Consider the following 25,377-nt stretch of genomic DNA (forward strand, 5'->3'; position numbering starts at 1 on the left):
TTGGTTGCCTTCCAAAAAGCCTTGACCCAACCGTGGATGGAACCTGCAACCCATCTGCTGCTCTTGACTGGGAATCGAACCCGAGACCCTTGGGTGATTGGGCTGAGGCTCTAACCACTGCGCCACTGTCCAGGGCCTGGCTTATTCAATCTTGAGAACCTCAGAACAGCACTTAGTAGGTGCAAACAAACGACAAGGACTTAGAGAGATTAAACTTAAAGTGAAGTAAAGGAGTGCCACATCCTAAGAAAGCTGTAAAATGCTTTCCACTTTTCACCTTCTACTTGGACTTAACAGTTCCAACCGAGCTCCACTAGGAGGCAGCACGTACACATATACAGTATGAACGGGAGAATCCTCTTAAAAACGGAAGGGACCTGAACTACAAATCCCAGCATGCACGGTTAAGCGCCTGACTTGTTTCTGCACAAAGGTCTCAAGTTAATTGCTGGCTGAGCAATCAGGAGGACGCCATCCATTTGCTGCTCTAAAGTAAGATTTCTCAATGTATTTCAAATGAAACTTGGGAGTGGGAAAAGGGAGGTGGATTTTTTAGATGTTGCTTTTTTTCTGCACATTATCTATTTCAGGATTAATTTTAGAAGTTAAATCAGGATAAGGGTGGGTTTTTAGCGAGTTTGAAACTCTGGTATTTTAGTAAGTTTTTCAGAATAGCCAAAGAAAAGAGGATTTTTCAGTGTCTTATGTGAACATTTTTCTTCCTGGCTCATGAAGATAGAGTTCGTCAAAATGCTCTGTTTGTGTCTGTGCTCGTCGGAAATTAACATTTTGATTCCAATATTTAGAGTAAGGAAGACATCGTGTGTGGTTCTCACGTTGGATATATTGAAAGTTGCCTCGTTTCACCATTGCAGGCCATGTTTGCACTCATTTTCCTTAATAAATCCGTTTTCGTTTAATAGTAAGCCTTTGGATCCAAAATCTGGCCCCAGAAAGGCAGGGCGGGCAGCGAGGGGCCGGTTCTCAGAGGGAGCGAAAGGGCTGCTCTGTGCCTCAGCAGTCGTTCAGCCCCTCTTCTCAGCGTGTCACGGGGAACCTTTGGCTGCACCTTCGCAGTCCCACGTGCCAGATGTCACTAACGCCGAGAGTGTGAGCTAACAGCTTTGTAATACACCCTGCTCAGGACTGGAGGAGGGTGCAGACTTGGAATCTCTTACTTTCTAAAGTATATATTGAATATAGCTCTTAACTCTTTTCATGTTTAAAGTGAAATGTGTCGCTTGTGTAATAAGAAAAAACAGCAGTGCAGACGCATCGATTGCATCAGAGGGGGTCAGGCACCCTAAAAGCCAGCTTCGCCTCCGCCTCACAAATGTGGGCTTACTCAGAGAACACCTGGGGAGGTGCCGGCCGGTCCCTGAAGCCTGTTCTTCCTACGCCTCGTTCGTCTGGCCCCTTAAGGAGCGGACTCCTAGATAGTTAAAGAGGCCTGGGGTTTACTGGGGGAGGCAGCGATGAGAGAGAATACAAGGAGGAACTAGGTAAGGTTGGAGGAGCCGGCAGACCACTGCGATGGTGCCGGACTGGGTGGGAGCCTGCAGGAGCTCTGCACAAGGCCTGCCAGGCCAGTAGCGGAGCATCGTGTCTTCTGGAAATGCGTCTGCCGCGGTGTTCGCGCCACCCTCCGACACTGGCCCACGGGAAGGTGACCTCAACACCAACTCAGCGGGGGGTTCATGGCGCAGGTGGCCTAGTGGTCAGGTACTGGGGTCCCGGGCCAGACGGCGCAGGGCCCTGGCTCCGCATGGAGTCTGCTGGGTGCGTTCGAAAACCAAGAGAAGAAAAACATGAACCAGGGCTTCCCTGCAATCCGGCCTGGGTTTGAATTCATAGTGTGGAAACACTGGGCAAAGCACATGATCTCTTTGAAGTGAGTGCATCGGTGGCCAAGCTGGGTCTCCTCGCCCACCCCGTCTCGCTGCCCCGTTCTGTTCCCTACGGTGGTCTTTCTAAAATACACGTCTGATCATGTCAGTGCCCATGGCCCACAGGAGCGACTAGCCCCTCATTACGTCCAGCTTGGACAAAGGCTGGAGGCTTGAAGTGGAACTGCCCATCGAGTGCAGCCCAAAGTCAAGCAGGGCTGAAGAAAACAGAGATAAGTTCAAAAAGAAAGGAACGGGTCATGTGAGCCCTCTAGGCAAGAGGAGCTGGCTACCTGTACTGATCAGGCAGGTAAGCCAGCAGAGTGATTGCTTCAGTTGGTTGTCCATCTACTACTTCAATTGGTTCACTCAACACCCACCTCATTCACCACCACCACCACCACCACCACCGCCTTTTTGTTTGTTTCTGCCTGGAATGCCCACCTGGTATATGACGCCTTGGGACATAGCCAATCTGTGACTTGGGGTGGGGTCAGAGGCACACACTAAAGACAGCAGGGTAGGAGAAGGAACCGGGTTCCTTGAAAACGGCCTCTGACTCTGAACCACCCCAACCTCATCCCTGGCCATTCCTCTCACTGTAAGATCTGCAGTGCAAGCACCCGCCAAATAGCTCATGCACATCCTATTTCCCCTGTGTCAGAATTCCTCAGGCCTCCGTCTAAACATTCCTGAGTGTCTGTTAAAGTGTCACTGCTGCATGCTTAAACTTTAAAAGAGGGCCAGCAGTATTGTGGGTGGAATGTCCACATAGCAAGAGAGTCAGGAGGCCTGAGGTTAGTGCTGGCTCTGCCGTTGACCAGCTCCTTGACTTTGAGCAGACCCGGTCAGTTTCCTCATCTGTAAAATGAGGGTATTGAACAAGATTTGATTTTCCAGCTCTTATGTTAAATGAGTCTCTGAGGCCAACGGTGACATCTTTCTAAGGGACAAGGAAGAACTTCAGGTGATTGATGTGCACACCGTGACCAGAGTTTCTAGGAGAGAAAGCAAGGAGCAGCCTGAGTAGTGTGGGCACATAGGATGCTGCCATGTATGCAGGGGCCGTGGAGAGGGTGGGCAGCAGTGAAGGAAAGGACTCCACTCCTGCCGGGTCCCATCAGAGCCCTCTTCTCTGGGTCCTGAAGAGGGGAAAGGTAGGCACAAGTCCAACGTCTGCCTCAGTTAGCACTTCAGTGGTTTATGCTAAACGTGTTTGATATACACAGGTAGTACAGAGTAATAAACATTCAGACGATGGGACTGTTGGTACAGAGGTGCTGTCTTCAAGTTCTTAAAGGTGTACATTGAACCATTCGTTCTAGGTGTTGCTGCTGGCACAGGGCCGGACCCCAGTAACTGACCAAGACCCAGGTAACTGACCACTTGGCCATCAGTACATGAACTTGACTTTAGATCCCACCACAGATTCCATTATGGGTCGACTTGATAAGAAAGTCATCATCCTGACAGCAGCTGCTCAGGGGATCGGCCGGGCAGCCGCCATTGTAAGTTACCGTCTCTTGCTATTTGCTCACTAACCTGTTGAAGTACTGAATTATGTGGACAGATTCCATGCTTAGCTACTTCTGCTCTACTTTTTCTTTTTTTTAATGTTTGTGCTTCTGTTGTTTAAAGTTACAAAAAGAAAAGTTGCTACTTCTGACCCCAGTCAGATGAGGGAATGAATACTTCATAAGTTTGCTATGTGACATTACAGATAACCTTTGATCCTGAGAAATTTACTTCTTGGTTTCTCTGCACCCAGGCCCTATGGGAGTGCATAGCTTTCTGAAGTCATGTCATTTCGGATAAAGGACACCAGAGTTCAATCTGTCAGGTCACCTCCACCTTCTCGTTTATATCAGTATACCCCATTCCTGCGCTAATCATGCACTTTAAGCATGCTCCACTGGCCTCCACTGGCAGCGTGTGGTTTGACATTTATGAAAACAGTGGTATTCTTTGGAGAGGAAAGTGTTGAAATAGCCCATTTTTCTCTTAATATTTGGAACATAATAAGAAATTGAATATAACAAGAACCTGCTCAGAAATGGAATACAGACTATCAAATCACAGAATAGTATTTTGAGAGGTGTTAATAACTGAATCCTAGTGGGGGTTTTGTTTTTAACACTAATTTATTTTATATTACTTAAGGGCACAAAGTCAGATGACAAGCACAATATATGTCCAGTCGTCTTAGTTAATGATAAAAATAACAATGGGAAGGGTGAGGTGAGACTAGTTAGTTTGATATTCCACCTATTTTATAGGGAAGGGGGAGACAATGAAAATAAGTTAAAGGAGAAAAGGCTTAATGACTTTTCATTCATGAGAGCAATTGAAGCAAGTGCACAAAGCATTTATTTGTGTATTGTGTCTCCCAGGCTTTTGCAAGAGAAGGTGCCAAAGTCATAGCCACAGATGTCAATGAGTCCAAACTGCAGGAACTGGAAAAGTACCCAGGTAAGCAACTCTGCCGCTTGAGCCTGGGATCCAGAGTCTACAGGGATTAGACAGCAGCAGTGCTCAGGTGTTGAAAGAGAATGCCTTAGCTGCGCAGCTCCACTGGCCTCCTTTTTGGAACCTGACTCTCTGACAATCAAATTTATATTCTGTGAGCCTACAGACAAAAATCTGCATACTTAAATATATACACAGAATTTTAGATACGGACTTAAAATTGTTTATGTGTCCAACATGTTGAAGGATTCAGTACCTAACAAGAAAATTCTATGCGAGAGTGGAACAAATGTTAACGTTTTATGACAACTCTTCACTTCTGGGCCCTCCTTTTCCAGGGGCAGTGCTGTCCCAGAGCAACCGAACATGAGCCACAGATGTAATTTTAAGATTTCTAGTGGCTGCATTTAAAAAACTTAAATGAAACAGTTGAAAGTTCATTTAATAATCTATTTTATTTAACTCAATATAGCTAAAATATCATTTAACATAATCAAAAATTATTAATGAATTATTTTTATATTCTTTTTTTATACTAAATCTTTGAAATCCACATGTGTTGTACACTTACAGCACAGTTCAGTTCAGATTAGCTGACTTTCAAGTGCTCAATAGCCACATGTAGCTAGTGGCTTCCATATGGGGGACAGCTCAGTCCTAAAATCACGTGTCATGATCAGAAACCCAAAGAGATTACCCGAATTATTTATGTGTGTATCAGCCCTTACTGCACCCCAACATGAGAGAACTTCAGATAGAGTTATTCTAAAAGGAATCCGAACAGAAAATTGAAAGAAATCAAAACAGAACAGGTTATGTGATCAAACACAAATTAGGTCATTGAACTATTTAACTGAATTAGATGATGTTGAAGTATCACTCCAACAGCTCAAAGTAGAGCGATTGCGCAGGAAAAGTACAAAGGGGAAAGGAATCTTCCTGAAACTCAATTTCAGTCTTTCCTTTCTTTCTTTGTTCGTGTTTTATTTCCTATACCCAAAAGAGAATAATAAAATAACCGGTATATTGTTTTTAAAAAATAACAATAACGAGGGCTGCTTTCCTTAAGAGAACGTTTGGATTTCTCTAGTAACTACAGACCCCACACCTGCTCTTTCAAGGCCAGGTCTTTTCTCTGGCCTCTCATTTCTTCTTGCAGTTTAGGCCAGAAATAAGTGATGATACCCTTGACCAACAAAGTCATTTCAGTAACTAATGGAATTCACAGAAAAATAAAGCTCACAAATAAAAACAATCTTTCCCACAGTCCTGCCCTTCCCCCTCGCCCCCCCCCCCCCCCCTACACACACGATTCAGAATTTCTGTAGTAGGGACTCAACCACTGGGGGAAAGAAGGGGCTAAAATAGCCAGCATTCAGTTATTACTGCCTGCTTACTGAGAAGCATCTGACATAGATGATTTACATTTCACTGTAAGTCATTACTCAGCAAACACCTTTATTAATCAATTCAGAGAATGGCAAGACAGGAAGATGCGTATGTTCCCCCACATCCTGCATGGTTCAGGGTTCAGGATCTGGAGGAGGGGCCGCACGCAAATGAAAGAGAAGAGACAAGAGATAATTTGGAAATATTGGGGGCCAGGCGGGCAAGCCCAACTCAACGGGAAGGACTTCCACTGGTGCCCAGGCCTCGCCAGCCTTTTATTCATATTGGATACACATCTAGCTCTTAGGCAGTCAGATAATTGCGGTACCAGACAGACTATCCTAAAGGTCAGTAAATATTAGAAGGATTTACTCTGAGACTATTTGGTCAGGAAATAGCTTGAGCCCCCATTGTCTGGACTAGACAGTCGGTGCATAACTCTGGCCCTTGCCGTGGGTTCAAGGTTCACCAGCGTTCCGGGATCCTTGTTGGCACTTCTCTGCTAGTGAAGACAATGGGCGGCTTCCTGCAGGAAGAGAGCCAGGGAAGCGTGTGATTGGGAGGTCCCGTTGGGAAGGACTTGAAGATTTTTACTAATGAGATTCTTAAGACCCTACTAACGATCAACAATCCGATGAAGCCTAACTGGGCAGATACTGCAGTCTTCACACTTCCAAACAGCTGAATCTCCGAGGCTAGATATTTTTTATGGGTATAGGGAAATGGTGTCTTCTGTTTCACTTTTCAGGTATTCAAACGCGGGTCCTTGATGTCACAAAGAAGAAACAAATTGATCAGTTTGCCAATGAAGTCGAGAGAGTTGATGTGCTCTTTAATGTTGCTGGGTAATTCAGAACTTTTTGATTTCACTCTTTTTACAGAAAGTTTCATATGACTTTTATTAAAAGAATTTTGATAATATGGCCAAATTATTTGTCATGAGCCACGATATAGTCCCTGAAAATACGACTTGATTTTGGACAGAATTTTTATTGTAAGTAAGACAGCTGTGGGAGTTAACGTGGGTTTGGGGCCTAAAGGCAATTAAGGTCTATCCAAGACAACTGGTACTAATCAAAAGGTATTGACCTTCTTAAGGCTGGTGACAGGTTCACACCAATGGACTTGTCACTGATGCCCCACTAGGATTTATAAAATAAAATGAAAAACTGTTCTCCAGTAGAGTGTCTTCAAAATTAAGTATATTCTTAGAAGCCAAGTACTCAGTGTATTGAAATGCAGACATTCCCAATTTTTTGACATAACATTCTAGCAAGTCCTTTATGCTATGCCAAGCTCAGTGGTTCTTACTGGGACAGTGAATCCCAGGAAAAGAAGTTTCATGTTGTACCTTTGTATGCAGCGTAGAAGGAATTCATGAAACTTGTTAGGGTGGTCCCTAACTTGCTGGACCACACGTGCATGATGAGACTGGAATTGGAGCAGCTACATGTCGATGCAGTGACTGCTAACACTGTCTTCTCTCAGGTGTGACAGTAGCAATGAGTACAATTGAGGCTTACACAGAAACTGCAGCGATACATTCTGAAATTTCACTTTTCTTATGTAGAGTCATATTTGTATTGCTGGCTTGATAGAATAACCCTAGAACCTCCTGATATATATTTGTGTTTCTTCCAAACCATGTTTTAGAGCCAGGCAGAGTGGGGAAGAGAGGGCCTCGATCTATCCATAGTTTAATCATGTGTTACAATGTATGGAAATTAAGTTAAAGCAGCAGTTTGTAATTATTTATTTTGTGGACAACCTGCTCATCCTTCATATAAGAATATACCCATAGCCATAAAAAACAAATCAACTCGAAAAATTAGTTTCTGAGAATTTATTAAACTTTCAGCTGAGTAAGGGGTATTGAGACAGAGCATGTGGTTCTTTCTGTCATTCTACTTAATTGGAAGTACAGTCACACCAATAATATTTTATCATTAATTACATAATTTTGGTCTAGGGGACAGTGACATCACTTAGGACCCCAGTTTTTACAACGCTTCCTGAAGGAAGTGTGACTTGCAAAAGAGTGATGTTACTTTAAGGTTTTTGGTTTGTTCCACTCTGTTTACTCCACATGTTAGACATAGTGATAATACCTTGCTGCCTGGAGATGATTACCTTGCAATTTTGATTTCCCTTGAGAATGTTAAATCTGTGCCACCAGGGGGCACTGTTGCCCTTGAAAGGGGAGTCAGGGCAGGTGTGCCATTCTCATTTATGTTTTCCGTGTTTCCTGTGCTGTGGTATAGAGCTTCTTATGTTTGGTGGCCCCAAACTCTCGCCTTCTTCTTTCAAAAGAAAGATATTGTTTTCAAATATTGTTGGGATACCTACTAACCTGATGTACTACGTGGTAGTATGTTTGATATGTTAAAAATCTTGGTTAGGGAAGGGACAATGGTCTAAGTCAATAAATGACAATAAAGATGATAAGGAAATTGAATAGAAATATTTTTAATTGATTGATCATTTCCCTCATTGTGTAATCACTGTTCCAGTTTTGTGCATCATGGAACCATCCTGGACTGTGAAGAGAAAGACTGGGACTTCTCAATGAATCTCAACGTCCGCAGCATGTACCTGATGATCAAGGCATTTCTTCCCAAAGTAAGACGATCCGCTAGGCTAGGGGAAGCACCACTGGATAAGTAGGTCTCCTCACGGGCACCTAGAAAGGACTCCCACTGGTGCTAAAGAGTGATAATAGCTGACATAATGACTAACCTGTATTGAACATTTATATCAAGGCACTCAATATAAATCAGCTCACCCAGTTCATCCATTCAAGGAATGTTAAGCACTTTCTACATGCCAGGCTCCATTCTAGGCACAGAAGAGAACGAGACAAAGTCCCTCTGTAAGGGAGGTCCCATTTTTTTCGAGGGCTCATGAGGCAGGCTAATATGTAATCAAATAAACATACATCATGTGGGTGGTTATAAGTACTCTGAAGAAAGAGAAGTGAGGCCCACTTAGGTATCTGGGGAGAGGGCTCCTTGAAGAGGGACAGCAAGGAGGCACACTGGCCAGAACAGTCTGATGAGTGGGCACCAGCTTACCACATCCGCGGTGCAGAGATTAAACAAGAGGCTGGAGAACTTGCCCAAGGTCACATCACTGCCAAGTTGTTAGAACCAGGATCGGAACCCTGGAAGCTAGTCCCCTTCTTGAATTTCAGTGTCTAGGCACATGCCTTCAAGATGGATGTACCCATTGCTTTTCTGTACTCTGAGTGTTCTTCCGGCACTCCTGTTGTTAGCTAGGCCAGTGGTCGGCAAACTGCGGCCCCTTGAGTGTGGCTCTTCCACAAAATACCACGTGCGGGCGTGCATGTACAGTGCAATTGAAACTTCGTGGCCACACTCAAGGGGCCAAAGAACCGCATGTGGCTCGTGAGCCGCAGTTTGCCGACCGCTGAGCGAGGCCACAGAGGTACCATAGAGGTCAGAGACATTGCATGCTAAGACAGTGATCTTCCTGTGTCTGCTACCCTTGAATTCTCCAGCCTTCACAACTCATCAACATTCTTAATTTTATTTTACAATTAGTAAGTACCTTTTGATAGAAAGCACCACACTAGATGTTCTGGGGGAGGGAGGTGTAAAAATGAAAAACACTGACTTGAATGAGCTAATAAGTCAATAGTCGCAGACAGCACAGGCTCAGACAATGGGCGGGATTGACTGAGTACAGAACCAGCCCAGTTCAGGATTGTAAGCTGAACCCTTGAGAAATGCAGAAGAGCCCTTCTCTCCACCCAGCTGGATTAGATGACGGACATACTGAATGCTGCCCAACCCAGGGCTGGAGAGCTTTTCAGTGACAAGGCAAGACTGGTACTTTGCTCTGAATATTCCGTCTGATGTCAGGAAGCATCCAGATGGATTTTAAAAGGAAAATTAGAACAATTAACTTAGTAACAAAGGAATTTTTAAAATCTACTTGTTGAGAGCCTAGAATGGATTTTTGGTTGGATAAAGGGAAAGCTTAGGGAACAGTGGGCAAGGCGGTCACACTGTATGGAACTTGTTTGTAAAACCAGCCTGCTGTCAGGAAAGCTTCACAGATATCCGTGAAGGAAGCAGGTGTGGGTGCAGTGAAGCTGAAATTTAAACATGTACATAAGTGTTAACTGAAAATATCAAACCCTAACTTGTAAGTTAATGAGTTTGTCTATGATTGAAAACATAGCGAGTTTGTATCCACAAAACATTTTAACAATAATCCATATGAGCCAATACACTCATTTGTTACACACACACACACACACACACACACACACACAAAAGAAGGCCTCAGGTACTGCCTGAGCTCGGCCCCTAAGTCACCACGTGAGCTGGGAGATGGCACTTGCTCCCTTTTAGCATCTATTTCTTTTTTTTTTAAATGAGGATGATAGGCTACCCAATCCTTTCTAGGCCGAATTGTCTAGGCCCGCTGTGTTCATTAACCATGGCGCACATATACCAGGTCGGAACTTTCCGGGAGCCCAGGATTGAAGTGTAGGCAGATCTGAAATGTCAGATGGTCAAAACATAGGAGCCCTTGTAGGAAATGTTTGTTCATGGGTAGATAACAGGAAATCATTCCACAACTGGAGGATCAGTCAAATGGCCGAGAACAAGTTGAAAATGCTGTAAGGAGGTCAGTGCAGATCCAAGGTCCACTATGGAATGGAAAAGAAAACCCATGATGGCAAGAGTTCTGGGAGGGCTTAGATGTGTGGGGGTTTCAGCCACTCACTGTATCTTAGAAGAGCCCCTACCATGTGGAGGTGCTTAGAAAACACTTGTTGAATGAGTATGTGTATTTAGGTTGTCAATCCAGATGGAGGTCAGGCATGGAGTCACTGAAGATCCAGAAGCCAACGTCTGCCTAATTTAGGAGCTGAGCTCTGGTCAGTGGGAACAGGAGGGCTGGGTCAGAGTAGGATGAAACTAGAGGGAATCTTTAGAGATCTTTCTAGCCCCTGCCTGAGTTTCAGGGACATCAGTCCTACGTAGCATTACTATGTACCAGGCACTTTTCTTTATAGTCGTCCTTGCCAGAGAGCATGGTTGCATGGGGTACCAGGAAGAGCATTCACACAATGACAGCAGGTACCAAGCTGGTGTTAAGAAGGCAGAGTAGAAGGAGGCAAGGACTATAGGCTCTAGAATCAGCAGAGAAACCTGGGTTGAATGGGTAGTACAGGTGATAGAGGGCGGCACCGCTAAAGTTTGGCTTGAGTTATTATTGCATTTCAGAAGACTGGAGAATGAACTCACTTAGTAGTTCATCTTTATGTATTAAATTGGGCTATATGTATTCTATATGCATTTAAAACGGGTTCTATAAGACAATGATAGCTCAATAAAACTGGAAAATATAAATAAATAAAAATGGGTTATGCTATTTGCTAAATTTGATGAGAAAGAATAATTTTAAGGCTAGGTTTTCAGCATGATTATGCTGCACTAACTGTCTGGGGATGTTCCTCAGGACCCCATTTCATGATGGTATACTTTATTATATAAGTTGGGGTAAATTTTTCCCCTGCTGTTTTCCTTGACTTAGTTGGGTCACCTCAGCCTCTCCTGTGTCTGCTAGTCCGTCCAGCACAATGGCTTAGGGTTGTTTGAGAATCTCCTTTTAGATACAATTAGTAGCTAAGTACCAAAATAGGAAGTAAGAACACCATAGGGAACGTATAAGCTTGCAGCCTCACCCCTGGATGGATCTAGTCATTCACCTTCTCCGGGCCTACACCTGTTTGTCCGAAAGCTGCTGGAGAAACTCACCCCAATAGAAACTTTTCATTGATTTTCATGATGTAGAGCATACTGGGGTTTCTTCTTCTGTTCTCTAGTTGGTTCTTCCATTTCCCCTGACTCTTCACCCCACTCTTGTCCACCATCTCCCCTGGTTCCTTGTGGCCATTTTCCTGGCCTCTCAGCTTTCAGTGAAAAGTTAGTGCCCGGGAGGCAGAAATGCTCCCCACCTCTTGCTTCTCCCCCCAAAACATTCATGGGCACCATGCCCTTGCACATACATGTATTATCTTGAAAACACACACATATATGTTATAATAAATAAAGTTCATTTGAAAACATTGTAACTCATAGCAGCTTATTTCATTAGATATTCCATTAGGCCTGGGGTAGAGCCCAGTAATCTGCACTTTATTTTGATTCATCAAAATGTATTGACCGCCTATGGTGTCCTCTGTCTAGAAAGACAGGACAGCTAGAGACCCTCCTCTCACTGAGTTCATTCTTAAGTGGAGGAATTCTGAGGGAGGTGATCTTCACAGCCCTAGGTGGGGAGGCAGCCCGCACTGCACGTAACCATTCACCAAGTCCTGCCCTTACTGCCTCAGCTACCTCTTACTCATTGACAGCTCTGCATCTCTGCTTTATCCACCGTTCCTAAATCATTACTTCTGCTTCCAGGGATCTCCTCTACAGGATACCAGAGTCATCTCCATAACCCCCACATGTGAACATACGTCTCCTCTGCACTAAACCTTCCTTCTCACCACTGCCTGCCTTCAGGGTAAAGTCCAAATTCCTTCATTCAACCCCACATGGCCTCTGAGCCTCACTGCTCCCATCCCCTGCATTGCAGCCAGACCCATCCCTGCCTCCCAGCGCCGCGATGGAGCCTTTCTGCACAGGGTTCTCTCTCCTTCAAACACCCTTCTCTTTGATTTTTCTGACTAACACTGGTTTTCAAAAATCAACCCACACATTTCTTCCTCAAGAGCCTCTTTTGGGTGTCCCGCACCTGGACTGGTCCCTTCTCACCCCCAGCCCCTTCTCTGTGAAGGTTGCTGCTGTCCTGGGTGCTGATTAAATCAGCCGTTCCAAGCAGACTGGCAGCTGTCTGCAGGCAGGGACTGTCATTGACCTTTCCGTCTCCTAGACCTAGCACCATGCCCGACCACAGTAGGTATTCAGCAGATACTGTGGTGACTGAAGGCGAGAGCTTTCCAACATCAGGACGCACAGTAAGGATTACCGTTCTTTTCCTTCCATTCAGCTCAGTTCATTCTTGGTCTGGCTGATGCTCTTGAGCCACCGCAAGGCGGCGGGTAATCCCCCTGGGAACTGTCTCCGCCAGCCCGAGGCTGTAGCACAGGGCATCAACTCCCAGCAGTGATTGGGTTAGAGTCTTTTTTAGACTCTTAAGAGTGCTTAACTGCACTTAGTGTTAATAGCTAATAAGATGGGTCTGCAAATCCTAAGTAAATGCACATCTTCTAGAGAGGCAGTATTTTTAGCCTGCAGAGTAGCATTTTTTTTTTAATTTGTTTTGTTTTGGCAGATGCTTGCTCAGAAATCTGGCAACATTATCAACATGTCCTCTGTGGCTTCCAGCATCAAAGGTAGGTCTGTCTCCTGGGGTCACGATGCACAAAGCCACTCACCTCCCTGAGCTGAGGGAAGGAACACAGCAAAACCCATAAAAGCCTCACGTCACTTCAAAACTGCCTTTTAAAACTGGTCTTAAGTTCCTTCACTTCCAGTCCCTTTGCCTTAGATTTGAACCAGTCATAAAATTAAATAAAACTTTTTTTTTGTTTTACCCTCCTTTTATCTCTTCTAATGGAAAATCAGGAGAGGGAAGAGGAAATCAAGAGGGAGAAGGAAACATTTCCGCATTTAATTAATAATAATAAAAAAATGTGTTGTCTTGACCGGGTGGCTCAGTTGGTCAGAGTGTCATCCTTTGCACCGAAAGGTTGTGGGTTTGATTCCCGGACAGTGTGCTTATGGGAGGCAGCCGATTGATGTTTCTCTCCCACATCAATGTTTCTCTCCCTTCCTCTCTCTAAAACATATCTTCAGGTGAGGAATTTTTTTTATTTTTTTTTAAATTAAATCTTTATTGTTCAGATTATTACATTTGTTCCTTCCCCCCCCCCATAACTCCCCTCCTCCCAGTTCCCGCCCCACCCTCCGCCCTCACTCCCCACCCACTGTCCTCATCCATAGGTGCACGATTTTTGTCCAGTCTCTTCCCACATCTCCCACACCCCTTTCCCCCCCAAGAATAGTCAGTCCATTCCCTTTCTATGTCCCTGATTCTATTATAATCAACAGTTCATTCTGTTCATCAGATTATTTATTCACTTGATTCTTAGATTCACTTGTTGATAGATGCATATTTGTTGTTCATAATTTGTATCTTTACCTTTTTCTTCCTCTTCCTCTTCTTAAAGGATACCTTTCAGCATTTCATATAATCCTGGTTTGGTGGTGATGAACTCCTTTAGCTTTTCCTTATCTGTGAAGCTCTTTATCTGACCTTCAATTCTGAATGATAGCTTTGCTGGATAAAGTAATCTTGGTTGTAGGTTCTTGGTATTCATCACTTTGAATATTTCTTGCCACTCCCTTCTGGCCTGCAAAGTTTCTGTTGAGAAATCAGCTGACAGTCGTATGAGTATTCCCTTGTAGGTAACTGAGTTTCTTTCTCTTGCTGTTTTTAAGATTCTCTCTTTATCTTTTGCTCTTGGCATTTTAATTATGATGTGTCTTGGTGTGGTCCTCTTTGGATTCCTTTTGTTTGGGGTTCTCCGCGCTTCTTGGACCTGTAGGTCCATTTCTTTCACCAGGTGGGGGAAGTTTTCTGTCATTATTTCTTCAAATAGGTTTTCAATATCTTGCTCTCTCTCATCTTCTGGCACCCCTATAATTCTGATGTTGGTACGCTTGAAGCTGTCTCAGAGGCTCCTTACACTATCCTCGCATTTTTGGATTCTTTTTTCATTTTGCTTTTCCGGTTGGATGTTTTTTGCTTCCTCGCATTTCAAATCATTGACTTGATTCTTGCGCTCCTCTGGTCTGCTGTCGGGCGTCTGTATAATATTCGTTATTTCAGTCCGTGTGTGCTTAATTTCTAGTTGGTTTCCCAATATAAGATCGAGGGTCTTATTAGTTTTCGTGTAGATCTCATTAAGTTTATCGGCAGCTTCTAAACAGTTCTTGAGAGACCTTAAAAGTGTGGTTCTGAACTCTATTTCTTCCATTGACAATTTTGTCCTGTTTCTTTGTCTCCGCATTTTGTTATGCTTCTTTGGTGCACCCCCTAGTGGTCTTTGTTCGCAGTCTTATAGATAAATCTTGATTGTTGTAGCTAATTCCAGGGAGGGTTTGACCTCCAGGCCAAGTGGCTATGAGAATCAGCTGTGTCAGCAGTGAGAGAACTTCTGTCCTCTAGGGAGGTGCTAATCTAGCCTTTGCCTGAGGCTATCCGGCAAATGCCTCTGTGCAGGGCTTGGGCGGGGCGGGTCGCACAGGATCAACAGGGTGGGCCAGAGAGAGCAGTTATGGCGGCTCTCAGTCCTGTCCCCAGGGGCTCTGCCTCTCTGAGTCCTAGCACCCGCTGCAAAGCTGGGAGAGAAAGCTGCACTCGCTCTGACCGAATCCAGACAGTCCGCTTCTCCCGTTTGAGTCTGGGTCCCTAAAGACTCGGCCGGATCTGGTGCTCAGAGTCTGCGACTCCCTCCCGATTGAAAACAACAACCGCGCCCTCCGCCGCCAGCCCGCTCCGCGCACTCCGCACCTCAGAATTTGACTTCAGCACTGCGCCTCCTCTGAGTGTCCGTATGCGTTTCTCTTTCCTCCTAGTTGTAGGACTTCCACTCAGCCAGCGTTCCTGTGGTTCTGGGTGATGTCCGTTCCGTGTTTTAGTTTCACTTTTGAAGTAGTTGTTCAAAGCAGCAAACTCCGGCGTTAACCTATGCCGCCATCTTGGTTCTCCCGGTTGGTCTCCAGGAATTTTTTTTAAATGATGTGTTGAACACCCACTATGTGCCCCTGCACCAGAAGAATTCACAGTCCTAAAGGGGTGTCAGGCAAACGCACGTCTTCCACAGTGTGAGAGGATTATAACAGAGCTTTGTGCAAAGTGCTGCCCCATCACTAGGGAACTAACTGCCTGTGGCTATGAGGAGGGATTCGCGGAGACAGCTGATCTGGGCCCTGAATGAGGAGTCAAGTTGAAGAGCAGGATTGCAGTGCAAGCTGGAGATAAGGCCACAGTCTGGCACAGATGGGTTTGCAGGTTTAAAATGAAACAGCTGCTGCTGAGATAGCATCCTTCTCTGTGCAGGGATGCACACGTTAAACCTACACAAGAGAGTAATGGAAAGACATGCCTGGGCCTCTTGGTTTTGTTTTATTTTATTTTATTTTCTTTACCCTGACTCTCTTTTGGAATCTGCCTAAGGGGTCCACCAACTGATGATGAGAAACGAAGGCCACTCTAGTCACTTAAGTGCAGCTTGTCAACACCTAAGTCTCAGTTGAATTGTGCCAATAATGATATTCTTTTCCCACTTTCAGAAACTAGCCCTATTAAGGGGGGAAACCTGGTAATTTTTTTAAAGGCTGGGGTGAGGGAGCATGACCATGGTTGCTGGGGACACTTACTTGTGCTCCCTTTCTAAAGGAGGCTATGTTTCTTATTCCTTCCGTTGCTGAGCCCTCCCTTCCCCCAGGAGTTGTGAACAGATGTGTGTACAGCACCACCAAGGCCGCTGTGATTGGCCTCACGAAGGCGGTGGCTGCAGACTTCATCCAGCAGGGTATCAGGTGCAACTGTGTGTGTCCAGGTGAGTTTCACACTAAAGGGTCGTGAACCTGTCCTATCTGACTTCCTGGCTGCCACTGTGAAAGATATCTACATAAGCTTGTTTACTCCATGTTTTATTGTCTCCTGTCATCGGGAAAAGTTCAAAAGGAAAGGGCGAGGCTTGTTAAGATAATTGGGAATGAGAGGCTAAGTCATTAGGAATAAGCCACAGAGGCAAAGGGTTTAATGTTATTTATCTGCATGGGCAACTCCAAACCACGTGGTGAGAGACAGCACTGGCCAGGGCATGGTGTCTTGGAAGCAGACCAGGATGACCTCGTCAGGGCAAAGAGGGAAAGTAGACCTTACTGACAGGACAGCGGGAAGGAGGGGAGAAGAGCCTCCCAGAAGACAGGGAGCGGCTGGGTCATGTGAACCACCTGGGGAGGCCATAAATGAACACCTTTCTTTAGGCTATAGCAGGGGGCCAGCAAATGATGGCCTACAGACCAAATCCGGCCACCACCTGTTTTGTAAATACCGATTAATGGGAGCACATCCACACCCTGCTTATGTGTTGGCTGGGGCTGCTCCCACGCTACAGGCAGAGTTGAATAGTTAAAGCATACCAAATGTTCCTCAGAGCTCAAAATATTCCCTCTCTGGCTTTTTACCAGACAGTATGTTGACTCTCCTATAAAGGAAAGGAGAAAGGCAAAACTCATTATTAGTAGAAAGAACATTCAATTTGTCCAAACAAAAGCATTCAATAACTTATTTCTTGATAAAAACGTCCCCTTCTCTTAATAACCATGGGCATGTGGGTTAAGTAGCTATGCCCTTTCACCTGGCTCCACCCACCCCGAAATGAATGCAAGGTGCCTGAGAACAATTACTAACTTCCTCTCTGGAAAGCAATTAAATAATGCCTGTCCTGGATCAGTTTCTCTCAGTAGTTCACAACGGGTATTGAGGAGTTGGGGAGAAGTATAATTCACAGTTACCTGTAGGACCTTTCAAAAACCTGAAGGGCCTGCTGGAATTTGGGGAGTGAGGGGGGAAACTGTGTGTATGGGTTCAGTTCCAGACCACCGCAATAAAGCAAGTTCCTCAATAAAGCTAGTATCGCAATAAAGCAAGTCATAATCTTTTTGCTGGCAAAAGGGTCTTGTGTTCAATTTATAAAAGACTCAATGGGTGTGAAACACAATAAGGGGAAACACAATAAAACAAGGTATGCCTGTGATTGGAAAGCCCCACAGGAGATTCTGATGTAATCCATCAGGGTCTCCCTTCAGGTTGAAAACCACTGACTTATTAGTTAAAGAGGGAAAACTACTAAATACTCTGCAAATTACAGAATTTCCATGATTGAGGTGTTCTGCTTGATTTTTCTTAAGACTAGAAAAGTAAACATAGCCCTGGCCAGTGCTCAGTGGTTAAAGCATCAGCTCATGGACTGAAGGGTCACAGGTGTAATTCCTGGTCAAGAGCACGTGCCTAAGTTGCACGTTTGATCCCCAGCCCCAGTCAGGGTACATTTGGGAGGCAGCTAATCAATGTGTCTCTCTTGCATCTCAGTTTCTCTCTCCCTCTCATTCCCTTCCACTCTCTCTAGGAATCAATGGGAAAAGTATCCTCTGATAAGGATTTTTTTAAAAGGTAAACATAGGTAACACTAAGAAAAGGAGGATTTTGATAATTTTTAACACATACTGGTGAAACTTAGGTACAGCTATTCTTGGTGCTATTTACCCAATGGAACAAATGGCAAAGTGATTTGGAAAATATGGTTGTTTTAGCAGCTGGACTCTTCAGGAGACTGGAAAATATGTTATCAAACTCTTTGGAACAAGGAACCAGCCGTGACTCACTGAGCCGGTCACAGGAGAAAACCTGACTAGGAATGGTTGTGTCTGGGGTGACACTGGTGGTTGTATAGTCACAGCACTTCAGCTGCGGACTTGTGTAGACTGTGGCGTGGGTGGTGGTCTGTGCCATGGGCACAGCAGAGTCCAGTGGCAATGAATGAAGTGGAAGGCATAGGCTTGCTCCACAGTTTTCAGGTAATAGCCTTTCAGACCAGCCACGTGTAGGGCCTGACGCTCATTTGCCTCGGTGGAGGGAAGTGGCTAAAGCTGTAAGGATTTTGAAGAGAGTGTACAGTGAACGTGTTAGGGGCCTTGAGCACACTGTTGGTAGAATGCTGTACTGTGAGGAGGCTGTTGATGAGGGGGGTGAGGGAAACACTATTGGAAACTGGAAGCTATGTGGTTCAGAAAGTTTATCAACACTATTCCCTGCAGTAACATGAGGTAGAAAAGATCCCTAATGAACTGGGTGATCTAGCAAAGGCTATTTCCACCTGGAATGTTCAAAAGTGCTGCCCACTTACAGTAAAATGTGAGGATAGACTAGAGAAGCTAAAGAAAGGGCTGTTCCACAAAAAAAGAGCCAGGATTTGCTACTCTGAAGATTCCCAGCCTCTCCAGAGAAATGCCAAATAATGCCAAAATTAAGAAATGGTTTCCAAGCAAACATCAAATCTATGGCATTCCCAGGAGCATGGTCTAAAGATGAAGCTGCCGATAGGACTGTGGAGTCATTTATGACCTTAGGAAGGTCATGTGGTCCCCGGAGTACTCTCAGTCAGAAGGAGAAAAAACAGCCCTCTCGAGAGAACTGCCAGACTATGTGAGTGAGGGAAAAGTCTGGAAACATGCTCTAAGTGGGATTTAAAACTTTAGTGTCATTCATTGTTTTAAGCAAAATAATTTCAAATTACATGTTCTATGAGAGTGCTTAAAAATAGGAATTTGAAACCAATGAAAATAGGCAAGAGAACGAGGAAAATGTAGAACCACCTAAGTTACTGGGATGATGACAGTCACAGACTTGGCTCCGGGGTCCCCGGAGGAACCTGACAGCAAGGATGGTTTGAGGGCATTCAGGCAGTCTGGATCCTTGTGCTGGGAAAGCACTTCGATGATTGTATCCACATCTCAGGATGGTTGTGAGGATTAACTGAGATAATACATGTAAAAGTGCTTAAAATCCATAAAAGGTCATGTTAACATAATGTGACTAAAATCTATATCTTGGGAATGCTGGGTGATTCACCCAGAGTCCCTGCCTAGTGTCACAAAGAACTATAGTCTGTGTTTTAGAAAGTCATAGAAATGTTACTAAAGAAGTTATAAGCCTACCTCATAGAAGGGCTGGCAGGTAGACGTGAAATTGTCGTTCTAAGTCATGGAGAAGGCTTTCACTGATTGTCCTATCATATGGGAAGGGAGTTTAAGTGTCAATTTCTTTTTTCAGTTAAAGTAATTAACTAAGCTGAATGCCCCTGTTTGATTTAGGAACGGTCGATACCCCATCTCTGCAAGAAAGAATACAAGCCCGACCAAATCCTGAAGAGGTATATCTACTCTCCTGAATGTGTTTAAATCTTCCGGTTAGAAAATGCCCTCTTCCTTACCTAGAGTAGAAAATTCATAGAAGCCGAAAGTAGAATGGTGGTTGCCGGGGCGCTGAGGGCATGGGAATGGGGAGTTGTTTACGGGGTTCGGAGTTTCAGTCCTGCAAGATGAAAAGAGCTCTGGAGATGGGTTGCACAACAGTGTGAATGTCCTTAACACTACTGAACTGTAATGGTGAAGATGGCAAATATCCCACTAAGTGTATTTTACTACAACTTTAGAAAAGCTCCCTTCTTTACTATGAACTTCCTGATTTGTCACAGTGTCTATAGTGTAACAAAATAGTTTGAATAGCTAGGAAGTCACCATAGCCCTGCTTGGTTTGCTTAGTCCACAATTAATGATATTAATATTCTCAGATATGATGCATCATACACGATTAAGCCTAAAAGCCAGTGGTACGTCTGTCGATTCAGCTTGCCTTTGATTCCCAGGAGGAATTTCAGGTGAGTTCATACTTCAGCTTCGGTCACTGATGTCTGGCTTGTTTTCTGGTCACAGGCACTGAGCGATTTTCTGAAGAGACAGAAGACTGGAAGGTTTGCAACTGCAGAAGAAATAGCCCTGCTGTGCGTGTATTTGGCTTCCGATGAAGTAAGCACTGCTCTTTGCAAGGGGTTCATTATCTTAATCATATTTGGCCAATATTTGCTAAAAAAAAAATATGTTGTCTTAGAGCGTAATGGGCATATACATGCTAAGATGCTGCAGTTACTAGATAGGGATCCGTTCTGATTTCATTTGCTCAAAGAAAGGCCACTTTGATTTGAGCTGCCGACTTTTCCTCATTCAGCTTTACATGTTACTAAATCTTGTAGTAAATGAAATAGAGGAGTGAAAAAAATCACTCAACTTTTACAGAGACAGTTGCTTTCAAAAATTGCAGTTGGGGAAACCCTGTTTAAGTGTGAGTCAAGCAAATGAGCCTCCAAAATTCTGAGCGCTTCAGGTGAAGCAGGGAGAAGATTCATCAGATTTAATTGTATGTGGCAAGCACAGAATTGGTGTTTTTAGTTTTACCGGTGCCTTTATTTAGCAGACTCCCACTGGCTCTTTTTTCCTATGAATTCATACTTGCCATCATGTATGCAAATTCCTAATTCTGTCTCTTTCCACTTCGCACCTACTTAGGAACCAGTTTCTTCTTTAACAGCTATTGTCTGTTTTTAAATGGCATCCTACTGCAAAAGCAGTAACTATATTTATAAGGTGTAGAGCACAAGAACATCCCTCTCGGCTTTATGGCTTTGAATGTTACATGACCAGGGCACCACAATGTATGAAAAGAGACAAGGATAGGGAAGTGCATAGGCAGGCGTGAGGAGGTGTGTTACTCATCAGTTAGTTCCTCTTCACAGGAACTTGGTGTGGCACACCAGTGGTTGGTGAATATGACCAATACAGGATTTGAAGTGTTTTGGTGACAGAGCAGTTACTACTTCTTAGAACTATTAGCAACAGTTAATAGCTGGGGAACTTGCTAGACAAAATACTAATGAAGCAAGTATGTTGGCCTTTGTGCTGTCTCTGAATGCATGTCTTTGGAAGAGCCCATTTGACTTGGGGATACAGCGGGTTAGTTAAGTTGCCTTTGTTTATCCAGAGTTTAGGTTATTACATATTTGGAAGTGTTCTGGCTTGAAATGTGCAACAAAAGGACCTTTAGCCTTTTAAAGGGGCCCAGTGGAGTACATATGTGTAACAGAGAGCTTGCCTTATAAAAATACTTGGGAAGGGGGGGATGTCATTTTTTGGTAAAGTGATTAGTATCCCTCCTAGTTTATCTACATTATATGATCAGTTTTCATAGAATAAACTTTAAAGATTTCTGTACTTGTGTCTTTTCTTCTTCCCTCTTCCCTCTTCCATTGCCTTAGGCTTTAGGAAAATTTAAAACTAAGAACACAGATTTTAACCTTTATTATCCATGTTTAAGTTAAAAGAGATTTTTAAACCTCTACCACAAGAAATCATTTTACCTTTCATAATTTTGAAAATGAGAAATTCTGTGGAAAAAAATGTTATTTGTTTTAACTCCTTTAGCACTGATTTGTATCTAAAATAAGCATCAAATTTTTTCATAGTTTAATAGATTATAGTAATAATTACAGTATCTTCATTCAAATTTTTCAAATATATGTAGTCTGCTTCAGTTCCTGGAATTGCCTTTATATATTGATCAACTATACTAGTATATACAATATCTTTTTAAAAAATTTTTGTTTGATAATTGACATGACCACTTTCTGACTGACACACCTGATTATATTCAAAATTTATCAATGGCACAAAATTCAGCTCATTTAGAATAGTTCTGAGTTTCAAAATGCAAATGTAATGTTCTAGCCTAGACTTTATCCTAATTTCGGGAATGACTATATGTCACCTAACTGTGGTTTTTGTTAATCCTCATCCAAGTGTATTTTTCCCATTGAATTTTAGAGAGAGTGGAAAGGAGAGAGGGAAATGGGAGAGAGAAAGAGACAGACAGACAGACATCAATGTGAGAGAGATATATTGGTTGATTGCCTCCCGCACATGCCTCTGACTGGAGCCGGGGATCTAATCCGTAACCCTTGACTGGGATTCAACCCTTAATCCTTCGTTGCTTGGGCCAACACTCTAACCACTGAGAAACACCAGCCAGGGCTGCCACCTAACTTCTTAATTTTCTGATTGTGAAACCAAACACCTCATAGACTTGCTTAGAATGTGATATATGCTGAAACACCAGCCAGAGGCCAGACCACAAGAACACAACGATTTTAAATCATCCAAAATTTAATTCAGATTTTCGTGAATTCTCTTTGTTGAGTGCTCCCTTTACTATGAGAGTAAATTGTTTAGCTATGTCAGTCATAGATGAATTGGAAAAACACCCTGTGTGAAACCTAGTTAATTGTTCTGTCTCCTTGTGCTCATCCCTGCAGTCTGCCTACGTAACAGGTAACCCTGTCATCATCGATGGAGGCTGGAGCCTGTGACTTCAGCCTGTGACTCTCTGGGAGGAGGCCCTACCTATCCACTGTGAACCTGGTTCTGAAGAATACTCACCCGTCATGTCTTTCTTGTTAATGGCACAGGAATGAAAACAAGGCCTTCAAAATGATGTCATTGTTCATGAGTCTGGTTCTTTAAATATGTTAATCGCTCTCTAATCTCTTCTACATTCATTGTAGATGACATCAAAGATAATGAACTCACTGCAAATGAGTAGTTTTAAAAATAAACCTCAATTTGTAAGCATATAAAGTAAAATGTGAATATAAAGAAAAAAGGAAGGTTGTTTTTTTTTAAGAAAAGATATTCATTTCTATTTTACCTCTTCTCTATTTCCCAATATTCAAATATTTTTGTACAGTTCTGCATTGGTCTGTTTATGGGTACTAATTTTAAAATCTTACGTCTTTATAAATGAATACCAGAGGTAGTGTTATTATGATGGGCATGCACGCTTAGCGTCATATAGTGAAATGCGTATAGATATGTAACCTTTAACTGACGTAAAGAAAATTTTGTAACTTGTTTGTACTCTATGTATCTTGATGTCAATCTGTACTTCGGGGACCCAGACACGCTCCAGCCAAGCGTTACACCTGTTTCTCAAAGAATGGTTGTGGAAACACTCCAGCCAGGTGTGACCCTGTTTTCCTACTGAACTTTTACCCTGCCAGTTTATGCTTTGTAGTCCTTGCCAATAAAAAGCCTTGCGGGACCCTTGGTCTGCACTACAAGCTGCGAGGCTCCCAGAGGGGAGGGATTCGCTGTAGTCAGCTGGCCAGCTTAATAAAGGCTCTTAAATTTAAATTCTGAGTCGGTGGTCTATCTCGCTGAGTGAACCCATAACATTTGGAGGCCCACAGCGAGATCCCTGGCAGGGGTGAAAGGGACCCCTTATTTAGGGCAGGAGGCTCTCCCCCGGCAGGGGTGAGAGAGACCCCCTATTTAAGGCAGGAGGCTCTCCCCCATTTATTGCTGGGCACGCAGCGAGATACCCCACACCTGTGGGGAATGATTACCAAGGAGGCCCCCAGTCTCCGTCCCGGGTCCCAGGGAGGCGGAGGAGACTCCACCCAAAACTTTTGATTCAGAAACCGAGCCACCTGAACTCTCAAGAGAGGTAAGGAAGACCGGTCACTAAACTGGAATTGGGACGTCCCACGGAAGGACCTATACGGAGGGCTGGACGCAGCGGTACTCCTGGTTCTGACCCACGGCCACAACGGTGGCCGGGGTCCTTGGTTCGTGCAGCTGTAGGCTGCACCGGGTTTGTCTGTCTGGTGTTTGTCTTGGTGTTCGTTGTCAAAAAGTCGTCTGCTTCTGTGTGCACCCTGCTGCAATGTTTTTTGAAAATTTTTCAGGACTTCAAGGAGCGAGCTGCAGGTTCCGGGCAACCTTAGGTTGCGTTTGTCTGGTTTGTTTTGTCTTTGTTGTCTTTGTCTTTGTCAAAATGGGATAGGGTCAGTCATCTTCGTCGACCCCCTATCAATCAGGCCCACTCCGGGTAAGTGGAAGGGGAGCTTGATCACCTCCCGGGAAGCTATAGAGCTCCCTCAGGAATTGGGAAATTGTTAGGAATTGGGTGGATTGTTTAAACTCTGAGTGAATGTCTGGTGAAAGTGTGTGAGTGTGGAGGGAGGGCGCCTGCCCTCTCCTCTCCTTTGTGTGGCTCCACGACTTCGGTTACAGAGTCTGAGTGGGCCCCAACCTGTGGTTCCACGATTCATCATATGGCATAACAGTGACTCACCCCCACATGGAGGTGACCAGGCCCGGGGTTTATACGGGTGCACCTTAGCTAAGACGAATCTAAGCTCCCAAGGGACGCGGCCAGGTGGGCATCTGCATGAGGATCTGTGAAAACAGGTCACCCCCTCCCTTGTCTGTCTCTCACCACCGATCATCATGGGGTCGGGACAAAGTTTGTTTGTGTGGGACTAGCCAATTTACTACAGAGAAGGGGGACTGGATACAGCTCCAGCCTGGGCTAGTCTACTAAGAGAGTGTACACTACGGGTGTTTGTCTGCCTTGGCTGCTCATTACTGGTCTGTGTGAAGTGAAAGCTACTTTGATTTATTCTGCTTTTCTGTTGATACACTTGGCTGAACGTTTGGGCTGGAAAAGTCTCTTGCAGCTGCAAGAATTATTTTTCTCAGAGTCTTTTGCTCACTATTAAAGGGGAATCAGCCCACTTAGCTAATAAAGATTTCTGTCTATCAGTTGTTCTTACGTAGGTTGTAAATTTACTGTATTAAATTAAAGTTCTAGGGTAGATTTAAAGGTTATAATGTTAATGCTCTTGATTTGCAGAAATTCTGTGAATGGGAGTGGCCCACTTTCCAGGTGGGATGGCCAGATGTAGGGACTTGCAATTTAACCACTGCTTATCGGGTTCACCATGTTGTCTACGGCCGGCCGGGTCATCCTGACCAAATTCCCTATATTCAAGTGTGGGTTGATATTTTGACTGAAAAACCAAGGTGGTTAAAGAGTTGCCAGAATGAGGAAAAGAAATTGGGACAGAGACAGACAGTCCTCTTGGCTTCAGCCCAGAAGGGCAAAACTCCCCCTGTTCTCCAAG

At 44.1% G+C, this 25,377-nt stretch overlaps 1 protein-coding gene across 2 annotated transcripts; it reads left to right on the plus strand.

Annotated features, from left to right (window-relative positions):
* The first annotated feature begins 398 nt into the window (after positions 1-398).
* BDH2 (3-hydroxybutyrate dehydrogenase 2) lies at positions 399-23,602 on the plus strand. 2 transcript variants are annotated; one of them, XM_059664152.1, is made up of 10 exons: positions 399-492; positions 3,315-3,394; positions 4,277-4,355; positions 6,490-6,586; positions 8,252-8,360; positions 13,059-13,119; positions 16,240-16,353; positions 19,676-19,734; positions 20,297-20,389; positions 22,726-23,602. In XM_059664152.1, exons 2-10 carry the CDS (start codon positions 3,323-3,325, stop codon positions 22,777-22,779), a joined length of 738 nt encoding a protein of 245 aa, XP_059520135.1. In that variant the 5' UTR covers positions 399-492; positions 3,315-3,322; the 3' UTR covers positions 22,780-23,602. The 2 variants fall into 2 exon arrangements, with proteins under 2 accessions (XP_059520135.1, XP_059520128.1); XM_059664145.1 differs by having other exon boundaries at positions 414-492; positions 3,212-3,394.
* The last annotated feature ends 1,775 nt before the right edge of the window (positions 23,603-25,377 follow it).

This window comes from Myotis daubentonii, chromosome 1 (assembly GCF_963259705.1).
Source record: "Myotis daubentonii chromosome 1, mMyoDau2.1, whole genome shotgun sequence".
NCBI lineage: Eukaryota > Metazoa > Chordata > Mammalia > Chiroptera > Vespertilionidae > Myotis > Myotis daubentonii.

Excerpts from the sequence above, each read along its gene's own strand:
- BDH2 (XM_059664145.1), top strand. The coding sequence starts at position 3,287 with ATGAACTTGACTTTAGATCCCACCACAGATTCCATTATGGGTCGACTT. Across the intron at positions 13,120-16,239 it reads TGTGGCTTCCAGCATCAAAG|GAGTTGTGAACAGATGTGTG; the intron begins GTAGGTCTGTCT and ends CCCTTCCCCCAG. Across the intron at positions 19,735-20,296 it reads CCCGACCAAATCCTGAAGAG|GCACTGAGCGATTTTCTGAA; the intron begins GTATATCTACTC and ends TTCTGGTCACAG.